This window comes from Eublepharis macularius, chromosome 7 (assembly GCF_028583425.1).
Source record: "Eublepharis macularius isolate TG4126 chromosome 7, MPM_Emac_v1.0, whole genome shotgun sequence".
NCBI lineage: Eukaryota > Metazoa > Chordata > Lepidosauria > Squamata > Eublepharidae > Eublepharis > Eublepharis macularius.
In genome coordinates, this window is record NC_072796.1 from 71296033 (window position 1) to 71314673 (window position 18641).

The 18641-nt window shown below is 41.7% G+C and overlaps 1 protein-coding gene across 2 annotated transcripts in view; it reads right to left on the reverse strand.

Moving 5' to 3' along the window:
* The window catches only part of SMCHD1 (structural maintenance of chromosomes flexible hinge domain containing 1), a 285354-nt gene that overhangs the window by 213643 nt on the left and 53070 nt on the right, over positions 1-18641 (reverse strand). For both annotated transcript variants that reach the window (XM_054984492.1, XM_054984491.1), the window contains exons 11-14: positions 9983-10112; positions 9688-9871; positions 1104-1301; positions 485-598 (exon numbers count right to left, since the gene is read on the reverse strand). In XM_054984492.1, coding sequence (XP_054840467.1) covers positions 485-598; positions 1104-1301; positions 9688-9871; positions 9983-10112 — 626 coding nt within the window. The remainder of the gene's footprint in view (positions 1-484; positions 599-1103; positions 1302-9687; positions 9872-9982; positions 10113-18641) is intronic.

Sequence of the window (18641 nt, forward strand, 5' to 3'; positions counted from 1 at the left end):
TCTTTTGGTAGCCCTATGCAAAAATTAAAATCTCATATTCAGTGGGAGATTAGGATTATTCTTGCCCATCCCATCCCATGCTCAAGTGTTAGATTTCACACAAGGCCTGGACATACTGGCTTTTGAATACCTGTTCCTGTACAAATGTGAAATCCAATGCATAAAGGTCAAGCAGAGGCAGCGGATGCAGTACCAGTCCCTCATCATGTTGAGGTGCTACAGCTATCAGCACAGTGCTACAGTGTCGAACTGGAACTAAAAGCCCAAGGAAACACCACTTCCCCCACTGAAGTAGTAGCAGCAGTAGCAGCAGCAGTAATAAATTCAGCTTTAAACAATATACTTGTATCAACAGTACACAACTTTTAAGCAGATTTCAGTTTACAATTATAGTTTATACAGAATGGTCCATCTAGAGATTTCAATAAATGTTTATATCATATCTGAATCCAATTCAATCACTAGTTTAATTTAAAACACTTACCAAAGCTATCTGAACCTCTCCCCCAGTAGCATATATATCTGCATCATGATCTCCATATAAAAAAAAATTCAGTATTTTTCCATGAAATATTGGAAGTGTCTTAATTGTTTTTACCTAGTACAAAAACAAAATTTCAGCTGATTTATGTCTTTTAAAATATATTTTTATAAAGTAATTTAGAGCCCCATGGCGCAGAGTGCGAGCCCCGTGGCGCAGGGTGGTAAGCTGCAGTACTGCAGCCCAAGCTCTGCTCATAACCTGAGTTCGATCCTGGCAGAAGCCAGGTTCAGGTAACCGGCTTAAGGTTGACTCAGCCTTCTGCCCTTCCGAGGTCGGTAAAATGAGTACCCAGTTTCCTGGGGGTAAAGTGTAGATGACTGGGGAAGGCAATGGCAAACTACCCTGTAAAAAGTCTGCCAAGAAAATGTCGTGATGCGATGTCCCCCCATGGGTCAGTAATGACTCGGTGCTTGCACAGGGGACCACCTTTACTTTTACCTACAGTAATTTAATGCTAAGAAAATATTTGGTAGACCTATTCAGTTAACATAAATATCTAACAAAACAATCTAGCATTCTAATGAAGCACTTTAAAATGTCTGCTGTCTTATTAACTTACCAGCTGCCCACATTTATATGTTTTTCCATCCCATTCTATAGCAGAATATGTAGCCCAAGGACTCTGCATTCTTTTTGAGGGCCGATCTGTACGTGTAATTACTCCATTAAAGGAAGTGAATTTTATCTGTTTGTCATATTTTTCATGGCAGTCTTTGAGCCACAATGAAAATTCTCTGTCAATTTTCATTCTCTGCTCCTGTAAAGTACATGCATTACAAAATCCAGATTCATTATTTATGACTTTTCATCTGTGTACATACTAATGCTACTTGAAGGCCTTGAAAACCAGGGTTGTATATACTTGTATCTACTGTTCATCAAGTTTTTCTATGCAAGCATACATTGGGGGAATGTGCATGTGCAAGCCTGCTGTCCGTAGAAAATTTGTCACTTCTTTAGAGCTCCATTAGGTGCGGCTTCTCCCAGACACCCATTTCCTGCCTAAATGGGCATGTGACTATATGGGAGGAGCAACCCTTTCCCTCAGATCTCCTGAGCCACTGCGACCCAAGGGGCATAGCCAGAGAGTTTCCAGTGGGGCAGGAGGGAAGGAATGTGTGCCTGCACAGAAGAACTTGATGAACAATAGTTACAGGTATGTTTTCATCATCATCATCATCATCAATAACAACAACATTCAATTTATATACTGCCTTTCAGGACAACTTAATGCCCACTCAAAGCAGTTTACAAAGTATATCATTATTATCCCCACAACAATCATCCTGTGAGGTGGGTGTGGCTGAGAGAGCTCTGGAAGAGCTGTGACTGACCCAAGATCACACAGCTGGCTTCAAGTGGAGGAGTGCGGAATCAAACTCAATTCTCCAGATTAGAGTCCCACCACTCTTAACCACTACACCAAACTGGCTCTCTTCTGTGCAGTCCCACATTGGGAGATTACTAAGCTACACAGCAACAGAGGTGGGGTGAATCTCCCAATGTATCTTTTACTGACATAAATAAAACATAAATGCAACAACTTGTAAGAAGAAAGTAATAAGTTAGTACATCATTATAAATTGCTCAAACGGTACTGTCACGACTCCCTTTTTATTGTGTGGTTAGATTTGGTACCTTAAACACTCCTGCTATTTCATCCTCTGGGTAGGTAATGCTGCCACCAGGAATTCAATTCCAATCTAGTTAATTTCTTTGATAAAGCCTGCCTGCTCAGGGCCTATATTATATACAAAGATCCAGTCAAGTAAATGGTGTAACAGAATGGAAGCACATATTTTCCCCCAATACAGATGATAAACTAATGGGCTGATAGTTACTCAGATAATTTTTATTCCCTTTCTTATGGATAAGGACAATTATTGCCCTTTGCCATATGGTGGGGATTTGGCCTGTCTGGTTAATGATAGTGAACATGGTTACTAAATATATCACATCACCATTCGAGGTTAGCCAAGAAAAATTCAAGTGGGACCCAGGTGCCCTTCCTGACTTCATTCCCCTAATAATTTTCCCAACTTCTACTTTTGTTATTGCTGGTCAATATGGTAAGTTCTCAGGCTGTTCCAGGGTAATATCAGCTGGTTCGCTAGAAGTATACAATGCCAAGAAATATTGTTCTCATACTGGTGGGAGAATACAGAATGTGACTAGTTTGCCCATAGACTGGACAGAGGAAAGTATCATCCAAAATTGTTTAGAGTTACTGTTCCTTGAAGTTTTAATTAGAGCATTCCATCCATTATAAATACTGCTGCATTTCTTTCTGTGAATCATGCTTTTGTATTTCTCTTTTATCCGGAGAAATTCTTGAAGCTGTAGAGGATTAGGGGATTCCCTGAATCTTCAGTGTTTGGTTTGACTGAGCTTTTTCATCACCTTACATTCATTCTTGAACCATGGGCTGTGGATTTTAATATTACAGTGGCGGTTGCCAAGTTCCTCTCTCAGTCGATTAAAATTAAAGCTTATTAAATTTCTATATTATACAAATCTATGCATTAATAAATTCTCTCTAATTTTTAGTTCGATACTGTTCAGAGTGAATTGGCTGTATGAGAATTATCATTAAATTAAATCTGGTTAATTTTCCCCTAAATATTGTGCCCAAATGTTAAGGCTCCTTCGTGGGGCTATATGGCCCTGAGGATGAGACTGGTATATAGAAATCACATATAACTCTGGGTTGAACAAAAAACAAAATTAATTTTTATTAGTACATGAGGCTTATTCGTTTCAGAATGCTGAATAATTTTTCTTCAGATACTAAAACTGGTTATGTTATTCTTCTGACTTAGGTTCACAATCCTTTCTCCTTTCACTCAGATTTCTGTTAGCTTATTCATCTCACTTTCCCATGATACTCTGGCAATATCAAGATCTGACTCTCTCTAGTCCTCAATATGCCCTCTATGAGTATTTTATTTTCCCCCTAGAATCCCAATGCCTTTCACAGCACTATTTTGGATTTTAATTGGAAGACACTGTTAAGTCCTGACAGATTGACTGTTAATTCTCGACTCACACAGCTAATTGCCTCTCTCCACACACACTTCTCAGCTCTGCCCATACTCTGAGTTATCAGCCAATCACCTCACTCATCCATCCCTCTTTCACCCCCCTTCTTCTTCTGTAACATACCAAGCACTTAAAGAAACACACACTTAACTACATTTTCATTGTTCCAATAAGATACGACATAATCTTCTCTTTTCTTTCTTTTTCTTTTTTACATAAACAGAGATTGTAACTCAGCTCTCACTACTGCCATATCATGTGTGGTGTAGTGCCTGACAGAGGTGTCAGTTGAGGACCAAGTTGCTGCTTTGCAAATGTGAGCCACAGGAACTCAGAGCTCTTAGAAAGGCTGATGAGGAAGCCTGGGACCTGGTCGAATGGGTTCTGGTGTGTAAAGGACACTGAACATTCGCCTGCTGATATGCCCTTTGAATGATGGTAACAATCCATCTAGAGATGATCTGAGCAGAAGCCTTTTTACCCTTATTTGGACCACCAAAGCAGACAAATAAATGTGGATCAGTACAAAACCCCTTTGTTCTACGCAAATAGAAAGATAATGGTCTTTTAAGATGCAAAGAATGTGCCCTTTCTGCTTTAGATTAAGGAGCAGGAAAAAACAACTGGTAACAAGATATCTTGAGACACATGAAATGGTGAGAGTACCTTCGGCAGAAACTGAAGGTTTGGTTGAAGAACCAAACCACCCTGTTATCATGAAACTTAAGCAAAGGTGGGTTGGCTCTAAGTGCTGATAGTTCACTCAGCCTTCTGGCTGAAGTAATGGCCACCAAAAACACCTTCAGTGACAACAGCTCCATAGAACAAGTTGCCTAGGGTTCAACAGGTGGCAAATGAGGCGTGAGAGAACTAATGAAAGAGACTACTGGGGAATTGGAGGTGGTACTGGGGGGGGGGGGTAAAGGTTAAATATTCCCTTTAGAAACTCACAAGACATTTGGTGGGAGAACACAGTTCTGCCCTCAACCTGTACATGGAAGGCAGAAATGGCTGCCAAATGTACCTTTAAAGATGTTGCAACCAAACAATTTGATTTCAAATTGCACAGATAATCAAAGATGGTGGGTAAAGGGCAGTTAGCAGCATTGATGCCTCTATTATGTGCCCATTCAACAAATTGGTTCCACTTGGCCTTGTAAGACCTCCTGGTTGACGGTCTTCCAGCATTTAGCAAGACCTGTTGAACCTTTACAGAGGAGTTGAGGGTCTGAATGTTTGGCACTAGTGGGAACAAGATGTAAGTCTGTCTGGACAGATCAAGTAACTTTGGCAGCCAAATTTGCCTGGGCCAAAAGGGGTTAAGAGGATACAATTTGAATTCTCTCTCTCTGTCTTGCAAATTACTTTTGGCAGAAGTGGAATCGAAGGGAACATGTAATACAGTTGACTCATCCATCTTTGTTGGAACATGTCTCCAATGGATTGGGGGTCGCTCCCTGCCATGGAACAGAATATAGAGGCCTTGGCATTGACAGCCGTGGCAAATAGGTCTACCACAGGAACACCCCATAGACTGAATATAGAACTCAGATATGTATCGTTTATAGTCCACTCGTGGCTGGAACTCAGAACTCTGCTTAATACATCTCCCCTGGAACTGTTGGAACCTGCAATGTGGATAGCATGCATAGACACATTGTTGGATATTGTCCAATTCCAGATGGCTGTGGCCTCCGCACAAAGGGCCAATGATGCTGTGCCTCTTTGCTTGTTGACATGTACATAGCCATGCTGTTGTCTGTCTGAATCTGCACTTCCTTGCCTCAAAGTAAAGCTGTGAATGAGACAAGAGCAAAGCGAATGGCTCTGAGTTCCACCATGTTAATAGGCGAAGACTGTTGCCTGATGGACCATACATCCTGTAAAATACATAGAACCACATCAAGCACCCCAACCCTGGGACAAAGCATCAGTCGTTACAGTGATTTGATGATGCTTCGTGCCAAAGGGAATACCCATGAACGAGTTTTTATCCCTGCTCCACCACTGTAGGGATTTCAGTATGTGTCTCAGTACAGAGAACTTGTGGCTAAAGGAGTGTAAAGACACTCTGAATTTCCTTACAAACCAATTTTGCAAGGTGCACATGTTTAGCTATGCAAATGGCACTACAGTCTTTGAATTTTCCCAACAGTCTGAAAACAATTTTTAGAGAATATGGCCACTAGAGATTTGATAGCCTGTGCTCTATCAAGGGGTAAGGTGGCCTTTCCTAATGTTGCATTTAAAACCACTCCAACGTATGAGGCTGTTTGGGAGGGTACAAGCTTAGACTTTTAAAAATTAATCACTAACCCGAGGTGCAAACAAGTGACACATCGTCCAGTAACTTGCGCTTAGATAGAGCTGAGATCAGCCAATCATCGAGATATGGGAAAACAGAACATCTCTGTGCCCTAAGGAGCCACAACAGGTGCCATACACTTAGGCTAACAGGTAACACAGTGTATTGGAATACTCTATTTTAGAACTAAAAAACAGAGGTATTTTCTGTGCTCCCTTTTTATGGAGACATGAAAATGTGTGTCCTTAAGGATAAGGACCGCAAACCAGTCATCAGTGCTCAGAAAAGGAAGAGGACAATATGACCATTTTGAATTTTGACACCTTGAGATAGAGGTTTAAGTCTCTTAGATCTAGAATAGGGTGGAGACCCCTGTCTTTTTTAGGAACCAGGAAGAATCTGGAGAATAACCCAGATGTTATGTCAGTACCTCGAACCTCTTGGATAGCGCCTTTGGCAAGGAGGGATTGAATTTCTCCTTCCAGTTCCCTCATGGAGTTATTTACAGCAGTAGTAGGTGGCCCCATGGCATAGAGTGGTAAGCTGCAGTACTGCAGCCCAAGCTCTGTTCATGACCTGAGTTTGATCCTGGTGGAAGCCGGGTTCAAGTAGCTGGCTCAAAGTTGACTCAGCCTTCCATCCTTCCGAGGTCAGTAAAATGAGCATCTAGTTTCCTGGGGGTAAAGTGTAAATGACTGGGGAAGGCAATGGCAAACCTCCCCATAATAAAAGTCTGCCAAGAAAACTTGATGCAATGTCCCCCCATGGGTCAGTAATGATTTGGTGCTTGCACAGGGGACTACCTTTACCTTTTATAGGTGGCATACACTCTGGTAACTCTAGGAACACTAACCCATAACCATGTTTCACAATGGCTAAGATCCAAGAGTCAGATGTAACTGATTCCCACTCAGAGAAATAAGGCTTCAACTTCTCTGAGTATGCACAATCAAGGTTAGAGATGGCCATGTCCAGGCAGAATTGTTTGGAGGAACCTTGAGTATCCTTGTGTTGAGTTGCTGACTGAAAGGACTTAGTCCTGAATGGTTCCCGCCTCCCTAGACTGTTGTGGGGGGTTAAAGTGGCATTGAGGTGCAGTCTGGGACTGATGGTACTGACAGTGCAATCTCCCATAGTGCTGATATGGGTACTGTCAGGAAAGTACCTAAGCTTGTAGGTCTGTTGTTTTGATGGTGTGATGCCCAAGGATTTGACAGTTTGCCTAGTCTTCTTTTTCTGAGATAGAGTTTCATCTGTGGTAGAAGAGAAGAGTTATGTCCCCTCAAACGGCAACTTTTCTACTTTTGTCTTGATCTTGGGAAGAAGGGAAGTGGACTGGAGCCAGGAATGGTGCCAACTAAGAACCGCTCCTTCAATTCCTCTAGCTGAGGTGTTGATGGTGCGCCATCCAGCATTCATCTGCTGTTTAGACAGTCTGACTGCTTCAATCTGCAATAAGGACACCATGGCTTTTTTAACTTCAGGGAGATCTGATACATCTGTATCTGATCTGATACAGGACAACAGTTTCTCCCACAGGTAAAGCTGATAGCCACCCATGATGGTCTGGTAGTAGCTATGTGTAAACTGAGAACAGACAGCGAGTACTGTCACCTACCCACCCCATCCAACTTTCTGCCCTCCTTATGAGGAGGTGCAGAGTGAGAGCCTGGTCTATGGCACTGCTGCACCTCTTCAGTGACCAGAGATGAAGGAGGAGGATGTTTCACTAAAGCTGGTCATGTATCTTGCTTAATTTTGTACTTAAGCTCAACCTTCTTAGAAGTCACCAGGAGTTCTACAGGCCTCTTCTAGATATTATTAATTACTTTTCCCAAGCCCTCAAGGATGAGAAAAGCAACTGTAGAAGAGGAATCACTGTATAGGTGACTAAAGAGCTTGTCTTTTGTTTTTGGACCCGATGAAAACAAATCAAGCTCTAGTGCCTTTGCTATCCTATCCATTTGCTCTGAAAAGATCCTAAGATCCTTGTATGAGGAACCAGAGCTTGCCTCACATTGTCATCATGGAACAGATCCAATGCTGTTTCGGATTCGACCTCAGAAGCCACTACCGCAGGTCCATCTTCTTCATCAGAGTTGTAGCATTGTTGTAACTGCACAGGATACAGTAACAGGAGCCATCCTCTGTCCGAGGAGGTGGAAAGTCTTGGTTCTGAAGCATCATATCCAAACAGTCCACCTGGCCACTGACAACGATAGGGTGGAGGGATGCAGCAACTGTGATGGTGCTGCAGCGCATAAAATAAATGTGTTGGTTCCGATGCTGTGGGGCAACCAGGTCTGGGGCATCTACGTTCTGTCAGAGCTGGTGAATAGGTTTGAGAAGGCTCTTTACAAGTTGAAGTTGCTCTTGGATCCGATAGAGGAGCCTAGTCCACTTGGGGAAGTTGTTCAGGTTCTACACCGGATTCATGTCTCCAGCCTTCCTCCTCTAGAATGGAATCAGGCAATGAGGTTTCTCTCAGTTCGCTCTCGGACAACAAGCACACTGGAGAATTCAGGTGCCGAGAGGGAGTCCAAGAAGCGATAAACACCACATCATTGACTTTGGTCCCAGCCCAAGGGGATTGACTCTTTGGTGGAGGCTCAGACGAGTGTCTCAGATCTGATGCTGGGTGATGGGAATGAGAGTTCCTTCCTGTTGGATCTGATCCCAATGCTATCTTGGAAGAGGAGATGGATCCAGTTCTGGAAGGACGATCTGGAGCAGCAGATTGTTTAGCCGCCTGAGGACAGGTGTTTTTGCTGCCAGAAAGTCAGAACCTGAGAACACTCCTTCCTAGAGTGTGGCCTTCAAACAGAGTACCTTCTTGTTCCTGGCCTTGGGGGTGAACTGTTGATATAATTTACAAGCTGCCGCATTATGACCTTCCCCCAAACAAAGTAGACAGAGCTCATGCTCATCTGTGTGAGTCATTTTTATACCACATTTGATGCACTTCTTAAATAAGGAACTCTGAGACATACTGAAGGAAAATGATAGACAAAGCCAAAGTCGATAAACAGAGTTGGAACACACAAGCTCAAAATCAGTTCAATCAAAAGCTGTACGCGAAGTCAAGAACAGTCCAAAATCAGTCAAAAAACAGTAAAAGTGAAGATTTTAAGAGATGAAAGAAGTTCACAACTGACAGTTCTCCTCTTTGCAGAGGCTAAGAGAGAACTGAGGGAAGGGGTCATTCCTCCCATATAGTCACATGTGTATTTAGGTGAGAAATGGGTATCAACGTGACTGGGAGGTGGCCCCTGATTGAGCTCTAAAGAAGCAACAGAAACTTTCTTTGGATGGCAGGCCTGCACATGCACAGTGCCCCAAAGTGGGACTGCACAGAAGAATGACAATTAACCTGTGGATATTTAATGTTTTAAAAGCCTTTTATTTCAGATTACAGAGACATAAGAACTGGTACTGTCACCATTAAAAATGCAAGTTATCAACTAGTACTTCATATTCTGACAAGTCATAATAAAATATTACAGTTTACACCTCATTTTCCTCTTTTTTCAAAAGAACACATAGCAGTGTTTGGCTTTAATGTGAGGTAAAGCTAAGAAATGACTTGCCCAAGCTGTTAAGCATTAATCCAAGTTTTCACATCCAAATCTGATATTCCAGCTATACTATACTGGTAATCAAAAATCATTTTATTGTTGGAAAATAGGAGAATGAAGCCAACATTTTCATAAAAACAAAGCAAGAAGAATTCTTGATTGGATCACTACATTTTCCAAATCTCTTTATTTAATTTTGATAAGCAAATATATTGAAACATTACCTGCCCGTTGATGACTCTGGTAAAAATTGTGTTCTTGTCTTTTAACTTTAACTCCAAATCCATGAAAGTCAGCTTGTTTGTGCTGACCTGAAATTTATCATTTGTAAATAATACTCCAGAAATTCTGTTGTAACATTCAGCTGGGACCAACCCTCTCTTCTTGGGAACAGCACACCATTCAAAACTTAACAGAAAAAGACAATGTTTGGAAATTAAGAAAAAATGTACAAGAGCTACTAAAGTACTACATTATTTATAAAGCATAATTAGTAATATACATATTAATGCATCTTACACTTCCACGGTTGTGTACGGTATTAATCTTCCGTTCCAAAAACTTTCAAAAATAGGCCTTTTTCCTCTGCCTCCCTTTTGTATTACAATGCATTCTTCCTCGTCCTCCTCTTCCTCTTCCTCTTTCAACCCTAAATTAAAAAGGTGAGATTCAAATTACAAAGGAATTGAAAACAGAATGCATTATACAAACTGGAACACTGTAGATTCAAACATGTGCATATTGTATACTGAAAGTCCTGAACTGATACCCAGATTCAGCAATGGGCAGGATAGGTGCTAATAAACTGAAGTTTACTCAAAATGATCTCCCAATATGAACCTGTGCAGCAATTGCGCTCCTCACAGCAGCATCTCCTAATAGACTCCTAGCTCTCACGGATGTGGCCTGTGACTGCCCCACTGCTATGGAACAACTTCCCATAATGGGTGAGGCAGGCATCTACCCTTGGGGGTCTTCCAGCAAGAATTAAGATTTAAATTAATTTAAAAGAACTTAAGGGGAACTGGAATGGGTTCTTGACTTAGCTGTCTTAATCATCTATTTTAATTAACTGTTTTTAATTATGTATTTCAATTATTTAAATATGATTCTCATCATTGTCACTTGCCTTGGGTCCTGTGTCAACAAAAAGGCATGATATATACATATTCTAAATAAATAACTAATAACTGCTGGTGGCTTCAAATTGCCTGATGATGTGGTAGAGTTTTTTTATATAATATGTTTGTTTTTACTAAGAAAAGGGGAATACAGAATAAAGAGGGATGGGGAGATGTGGTAGAGTTCTTGAGCCACTGCTTGACTGCTGTGTTTAAATGGTGAAGAATAAACAAGGTGAAACTAAACCCTGACAAGACATAAATAATACTGGTTGAGAAGGCTGAGGTCTTGATGGATTAAGGTGTGATTGGACTCAAATCTTGCTCTTCTACTACAGACCAACAGGGCTATTCACCTGAAATGATCACATTTTATGGGGTTCAGCTGATCCTTGCCGACTTGGCTAAGATTCTAGTGGATATACTGGACCAATCATTATTGCTGGAGAAGCAAGTTGGTGAAGCTGCAAAAAATTAGCTCTCTTCCATCTTCAGTTAGCCCAGAAAATGGCTCCCCTACCTTGATTCAGCTGATCTAGCCATGCTAAGGTGACTTTGACATTGGGCTATTGTAAAGGATGCTACATACGTCTGCCTTGAAGGCAACTTGGAAACTCAGATGGTACAGAATGCTGCAGCTTGGTTATTACTGAAAGCTAGGGACACTATGCATATTACACCTATTCTGCAGTCACTCCATTGGCTACCTATCAGTTACCAGAGCAAGATTCGGGTCCAGCAGCACCTTAAAAACCAACTAGACCTGAAACTATCAATTACCAGGTTCAATTCAAAATTCTGATGGTCAAAGATAAAGAGATTCATGGTCTTGGATCCTCATATCTGCAGTACCACTTCTCCTGCTATGCTCTGCCATGACAGTTTTGCCTATTTGAGCGAAGCTTCTAAAGGTGTCATCCTGCAAACAGGTAAGTTCGATAGCTGCCTGAACACATGCACTCTGTGTTGTAGCTAGCACCTTGTGGAACGGCCTGGTTGAGGAGATTAGAAGGGCCCCAGTACTTCAGTTATTCTACAAACTATGTAGAACAGAATGCTCAGCAGACTATTTTTATGAAGCAGATAGAGCTATGGTATAATGGAATGGTTCAGGAGGGCACTTTTAAATAGGGAACAGGTTTAGAGTCTATTCAACTGCTTATTTTATTATTACCTTGTTTTGATTGCACTGTTTTCTATTTTTGTAACTCCATTTTTGCATGGTTTATTGGAAGGGCAGACCAGCCATGCAAGAGAATTTTCTGCAGTAATTATGAGCTATAGGCAGCTCTGAGGGGGCACCTGTCCCCCATACATGAGTAACAGTTTCCCAATGACACCCTCATGTGCCATGAGAGAAGAATGTTCCCCCTTTCCCACAGTTCTCCCATCTCAAGCTCTATAAAAGAAATGGAGAAGAGTTCATAGCAGGAGGGAGGGAATATCTGCCTACAAAGAAGACATTTGATGAACAACAGTTACAGAAAAGTATTTTCTCCTCAGTGTTGCCTAAAACTCTAGAATGCTACAGAAAATTCTCTTCTGCAACCAGAATGTGCACAGAAGACCAAAAATGAACATGTCTGATACTTTTTTTCTGCATTGTTTCTAATTTTTGTAATCCTAGTGATAATAGTAATATTATTGTGGGGGTCTGCTTATAAACCACCAAGTCAGGCAGAAGAGATAGATGATACATTCCTAGATCAGACAGCAAAACTTTTAAAGAGATAGGACATAATGGTCATGGGAGATTCAATTAGCCTGATATCTACTGGAAACCAAACTCTGCTAAAAATGAAAGGTCTAAAAAATTCCTGACTTGACAATTCATCTTCCAAAAGGTGGAGGAGGAATCAAGGGGGTCTGCTATCTTGGGTCCAATTCTCTCCACCAGGAAAGAACTGGTTGACAAGGTGAAGGTAGTGGGAACCCTAGGTAGTAGATAACATGTTATTTTGGAATTTAAGATCTTGGAGAAACAGAAAGTTGAATGCAGTAATATTATTGTGGGGGTTGGACTTTAGAAAAGTACATTTCAACAGGCTTAAAGAAATGTGGATAGAGTGCTATGATTAGAAATACTAAGGGAAAAGGGAGTTCAAGATGGGTGGGAGTTCCTTGAAAGTAAGATATTGAAGAGACAAACAAACTATTTGAATGAGAAGGGAAAATGTGAGGCACCTAAAGAAGCTAGGGTGGCTTTGTAAACAGCTTGCCAAAATGAAAAAGGACATATTCAGGAAACGAAATGAAGGGCTTCTGACCAAGAATGACTATAAACAAATGGCCAGTGCACATAGGGAGAGTATTAGAAAGGCTAAAGTTCAGCATCACACAACACAATAAAAACACACACAAAAACCAACAAAAAGAGGTTATCTGGTTATGTTCAGACCAAGAAAAAAAAAGATAGGCCTGCTGCGAGGAAATTAGAATTTTAACAGATGATGGAGAGAGGGCAGAACTGCTCAGCTCCTACTTTGCCTCATTCTTCTCTTGCAAGGGAAACTGTGCTCAAAATGTCAAAAATAGAACACATGATGAAGGAAGGGAGATGCAGTTTAGGATAAGTATAGGGGTGGTACATAAACATGCAGCTTCTTTAAATGAAATCCTCAGACCAAGATGAATTGCATCTTGGGGTACTAATGGAACTTGCCAATGTAATTTTGGATCCTTTGTCTACAATCATTCTTGGAGAACAGGGGAGATGTCAGAAAACTGAAGGTAGGCAAATGTTGCTCCCATCTTCAAGGAGAAAAAGGAGGATCCAGGTAACTACCAATCTGTCAGACTGACATCTATACTTGGAAAGCTTCTAGAACAAATCACCAAGCAGTTAGTCCTTGAGCATTTAGGCTGCAATTATTAAGGGTCCGAATGGGATTCTCAAGAACAAATCATGTCAGACTAACCTTATCTCTTTTTTTGACAGTTGCCTTGGTGGCTCAGGTGAATGCTGTGACCACAGTTTATCTTGATTTCAGAAAGACTTTTGATAAGGTCCCACCCACATGATATTCTTGCTGACAGGGCTTTTTTTTGAGAAAAGAGGTGGTGGAACTCTAGTATTACGTGCGTGCACACGCTCTCAGAAATGTGTGACGACGTCACTTCCTGGAAGAGACCCAGTGACTCCATGATTGTGTGAGGAGCTGAACTCAGACCTCCCTGATCCAACACTGCAGCACTCAGCCAAACTCATTAAACCACCATTAAACTACACCATTAAACTATGCCAAATTCCATACCAAAAAGTAATAGTTTTGTTTCAGGCAGATTCTCCTTCTCCAAACTGGTGCATATATATACAAGTTGTAGTAGTATCCTCCATTACTATGTATGGATGTGTAAGTTGGACAATGAAGAAAGCTGACAGGAAGAAAATGGATTCTTTTGAAATGTTGTGCTGAAGGAGAGTTTTGCAGATACCATGGATGACCAAAAAGACAAAGAAGTGGGTCCTAGACCACATCAAGTCCATTCAGAAAGGAATGTGCAAGTTGGTCACCAAAATGAAGACTAGAGTTCGCCTGCCCCCTTCAGAACTGCTTTGGGGTGCCTTGAGGATCCTTCTGAACCACAGCAGGAAAAATCAAATGCAGAATTTTAGGATTTGGCTGTCTGCCTGTCCTCTTTCTTCTTTTTTAGTGCCTCATCAGTAGTAGAGGAGAAAAGTACATCTTCCTCAAAAGGCAAACTTTCGATCTTGGCACTTGTCTCCATCGGGAGCGCCGTAGAGTGTAACCATGCAAGTCTTCTCATCAGCACAGCCTTCTGGTGAACAGACGACTGAGATGAACGAGGCTTGTACTGTTTATGTCTTCTTGATTGAGAGAAGCAGAGTATTGTCTCTGAGGGTGCTTTTTGTAATACTGGTGCTAATTTTAATATAGATTTTAATATAGAAGAGTTTATAGATGAGTTTATTATGAACCGTAAGCATAACTGCCCCTTCAAGGACCTGACAACTCCCTCTCCTAAACAAAGTAGAGCAGAAGCCCCTCTTAGATTCCACTATGCCTGCCATGTGTCTTACTTTATTTTATACATCTGTTCTATCCACTTAGACATGGCAGGCATCTCAACAGGTGTCTTCCACACCTTGTGAATGATTTTATCTAGTCCCTCAAACATGGGAAATCCTACTACAGCAGGGGCGTCACCATAGATGCGGCTCAGCAACTTATCCTTCGTCTTCAGAGTGGCTGAAGACATATCGATGTCCAAAGCCCTCGCCATCCGCGCCATTTCCTCCGCATATAGCTGAAGGTCCTCAAACGGTAAGCCAATGCTCGGACCAACATTCTCATCAGGGGATGGATCCGAGAAAGACTCAGAACCGAACTCGGAGCGGTCAACATCCATTTCCCCCCATCATCAGACGCTGAAGACAGCTCAGGAAATGGAGGCAGCAACCATCTATGTTCCCTCGAATCCAAAGGCCCCGGGTCCAGATGGCCATAGTCCGCTGGCGGTCCCTGCCATTGACAGTGATATGGCACAGGGATGCAGCAGGCATGCTGATGTTGAACAGCCAATGAATGCCTCCATTCTGAAGGGACCACATCACTCAACACTTGTCGGTTCCGATGGGAACGACTCGAAGAAACAGAATGGCTTCAGACCTGACGCGAGGACAGCTCGGCTGCAATATGCTCCTCATCTGGGGACCTGTTGGATCCTACTACAGCAATGTTGGCCCTGCTCCCTGACTCCATCCTGATCCTTGGTTCCGGAATCTCTCCCTCAGACATCAAGAGAGCCGGGGAGTTCAAATGCGGCAATGGGGTACGCAGTGCAACCAACACCACACCATCAGTTTCTTCAAGTCTTGGTGATTGAAGGTGATGTGTCAGAACCAAAGCATCTCGGGAAGATTGCTTAGACTTCTTTGACTTTTTGGCTGGTGGTTCAGAAGCTGATCTCGACTTTGAACTCCTTTTAGAGCTCGACGTTTTACCTGTCAGATACGATACAGACGTCGATCTGGATCTGACGTAGGGGTCGACCTCGAGGAATCTGGTATCCGATGTTGGAACTGACCTCGAAGACACTACTGACCCAGCCCTTGAATGCCGCTCAGCAGCCGCTGAAGCCAACACTGATTTTGAAACCGTGCTCTTTAGACGACGGAGACTTAAGCACCTCTCCTTCTAACACTTTATTTCATGAAGAAGCTCTTAGTCACTGGCTTCTATCATGTCTGGCCTTGGGAGTGAAGTTCTGGCAGATCTTACATGCCATCACATTGTGCCCCTTACCCAAACAAAACAGGCAGAGTTCATGGGCATCAGTATGGGTCATCTTCATATTACACTGAGTACAGTGCTTAAAAATTGCCTTTGATGCCATATTGAGGCGATCAAGGACCACAGGGGAAAAACCAAAACACATCATCAAACAGGTCAAGTCAATACACACCGAGACATTTCAATCCAAATCAGCAAGCAGAAATCGTAAACAGGAACAGTCCAAAAGTAAAAAAAACTGTAGAAATCAGAGAAAACACTAACTAATGGAGCTCAAGCGCAAAGTTCCTCCTCAAGCAGCGGCAAGAAGAGAACCGAGGGAAGGGGCCGTTGCTTGCCGTTAAGTCATGTGACCGTTTAGGTGGGAATGGTTGCTGTGGCACGTGAGCAACGGCCCCTTTGAAGCTCTAGAAAGTATGGTAGAATTCTCCATCGGCTGGCCTGCGCATGTGCAGTCCCATGTGCGGCTGCACAGAAGAACAAAGATGAAAGTAAGATGCAACAAAGCAAAGTGAGGAAGGGCGGCAACAGCTACAATGTAGCAGATGCCTTATTGCTGCAAACTTCATTAATCAAAGCCTTTACTTAATCACACAACCTAAATTGCTCAGGGATTTTTCTTATTGATGAAACTCTTACTATCTAACTTCCTAAGTTTTTCTCTGCTCTAACCCAGTTTCTCTTATCTTCCTTTCATTGATAATGAAGGAGGAAATCAAAATCAAAATAAATAGAAAGAAAACATGAAGGGCCTGAAAAATAATGAACTGGAGGTCAAAACTCCCTCAAAGCTCTCTAAACTACACTTCACCCCAGTCACACCTAATGGGGGGGGAGGGAGACCTCAACAATAAATCTCCAGAGCAGAGGAAGAGGAAGGGAGAAAAAAAATCAAGGAGAGAGACTTTAAAAGAAATTATACCAAAGCTCCTCACTTAGTAAATATGTAATACCCTGTAAACTCAAAATAAACTCAAATAAGGCTAAAAACCATAAATAGAAATTAACATACTATAGATAATGTATAGAGAATATAAAAGCTAGAAGAAAACTGCAAAGGGTTAAGAGGTTAATAGAAATGTAGAGAAGCTAACCAGTGTCTATATACATCTCTCCCATTCCTGATTAACAGGAGAGGGGAGAAGGGAAAAAAGTCATTGCTGCTGGCTGGATAATAAAACCAACCAAGCATAAAACTTAATATACCTAATTAAAATATGGCTAATAAGAGTATATCTAATATCTAACTCTCCAGTAAACCTTTGGGGTGAGAAAAGTGAAGGGGAAGCGGAAAAGGGAAAAAAAGAAGATAGACTAACTAAAGTAAACGAGATACGATAGACTAAAAGCTAATTAAAACTAGATAAAATAAACTAAAACAAAACTAGGAATAGAGCACTTCCTTAGATGTCTAAACTTGCATCAGAAAACCTGAGGTGGCAGCTAAAAAGGTGAAAGTGATTTGGGGCTACAGCAACAGAAATATAGTGTCCAGATCATTCATGTGAAGTAATGGTATTACTTGTGGATATTTAATCACTTTACTTTGCTGTGGTTAGATCTCTTTTAGTGTACTGTGCTTAATTTGGGCACCTCAGTTTAAGAAGGTCTCATGTCTCTTTCTTATCTGCCCAGGGTAATGCTGATCACTGCTTTGGGGTCAGGAAGGGATTTTCCTCCAGACCAACTGGTTAGGGATCCTAGAGATTTTTTGCTTTCCACTTGGCCCTGAGCAGGGGTCACTGGAGGAATGGGGAGAGGGTAGCTGTGAATTTCCTGCCTTGCAGAGCTGTATTATTCATAAGGCTGACTAGGCTGAAGTCTAGGGGTCCCACAGGGACTAAGGCCCATCCATTTTTTAGTGCCCTAGGGCTCCAATGGTTAAAGGCACTTTGCACTCTGTGCTGTAGAAATACGTGTCCATATATATTTATCCATATAGATACTCTCATAAGTTTACTATATATACATTTATATACATTACTTTAATGCCATATTGCTTACCAGTTCCTTTTTGTCAAATATTCAGGTGACAGTAATAATAGGCAGGAGCATGTGCTCAAACATTCCCATGGGCAGTTGGGACCAGCCAAAACAGTTATTTATAATACAGTATTGAACAATTATACCCCCAAAATGTGCTTTCCTGAAGAGTTCTACTCGCACAATAAAAATATTTTTAAAATTGTAAATAGAATTCTTCAGGAGACCCTCAAAATGGATATAGGGCTATGTACTGTGGTCTAGTACCTACCATACCAGTGTCAGGCTGTCAGCTGTAATGAGGTAAAATATAGAGGGGGCTCAAAATATCTGAAATCCTAGGGGCTAGGGGTTAATACGGCCCTGCTGCCTTGTGCAGGGGCTGGACTAGATGACCCTTCGGATAACGTCCAGCTGTATGATTCTAGTCCTTTTGCATTGTTTTACATTGTGTAGTCCACCCTGAGTCTGAGAGAGAAAGGTGAAGTACAGATAAAGTAATTAAAGAAAGAACATTAACTAAGATTTATGGGGCTGCAATGTCACTTGAGCGGCAAGTTCACAGTGTGAAAGTGATTTTATATCTGGACTTTCAGATGAAGGCTCAGATCTCCTGGGCAGCACATAGTGCCTACATCCAGCTATAACCAGTGCAGCAGTTGCATCCATGTATCAAAGTTATACTATTGTAATGAGCCCTTGTGTGCCTGCATTTGGAGACTTGAAGCTGCACAAGTCCAAAGTATGGAAGCAAAGTTAATGACAGGAGTAAGTTTCAGGTTCCATGCCTTCCCAATCTTTAAGAATCAGCACTGGTTT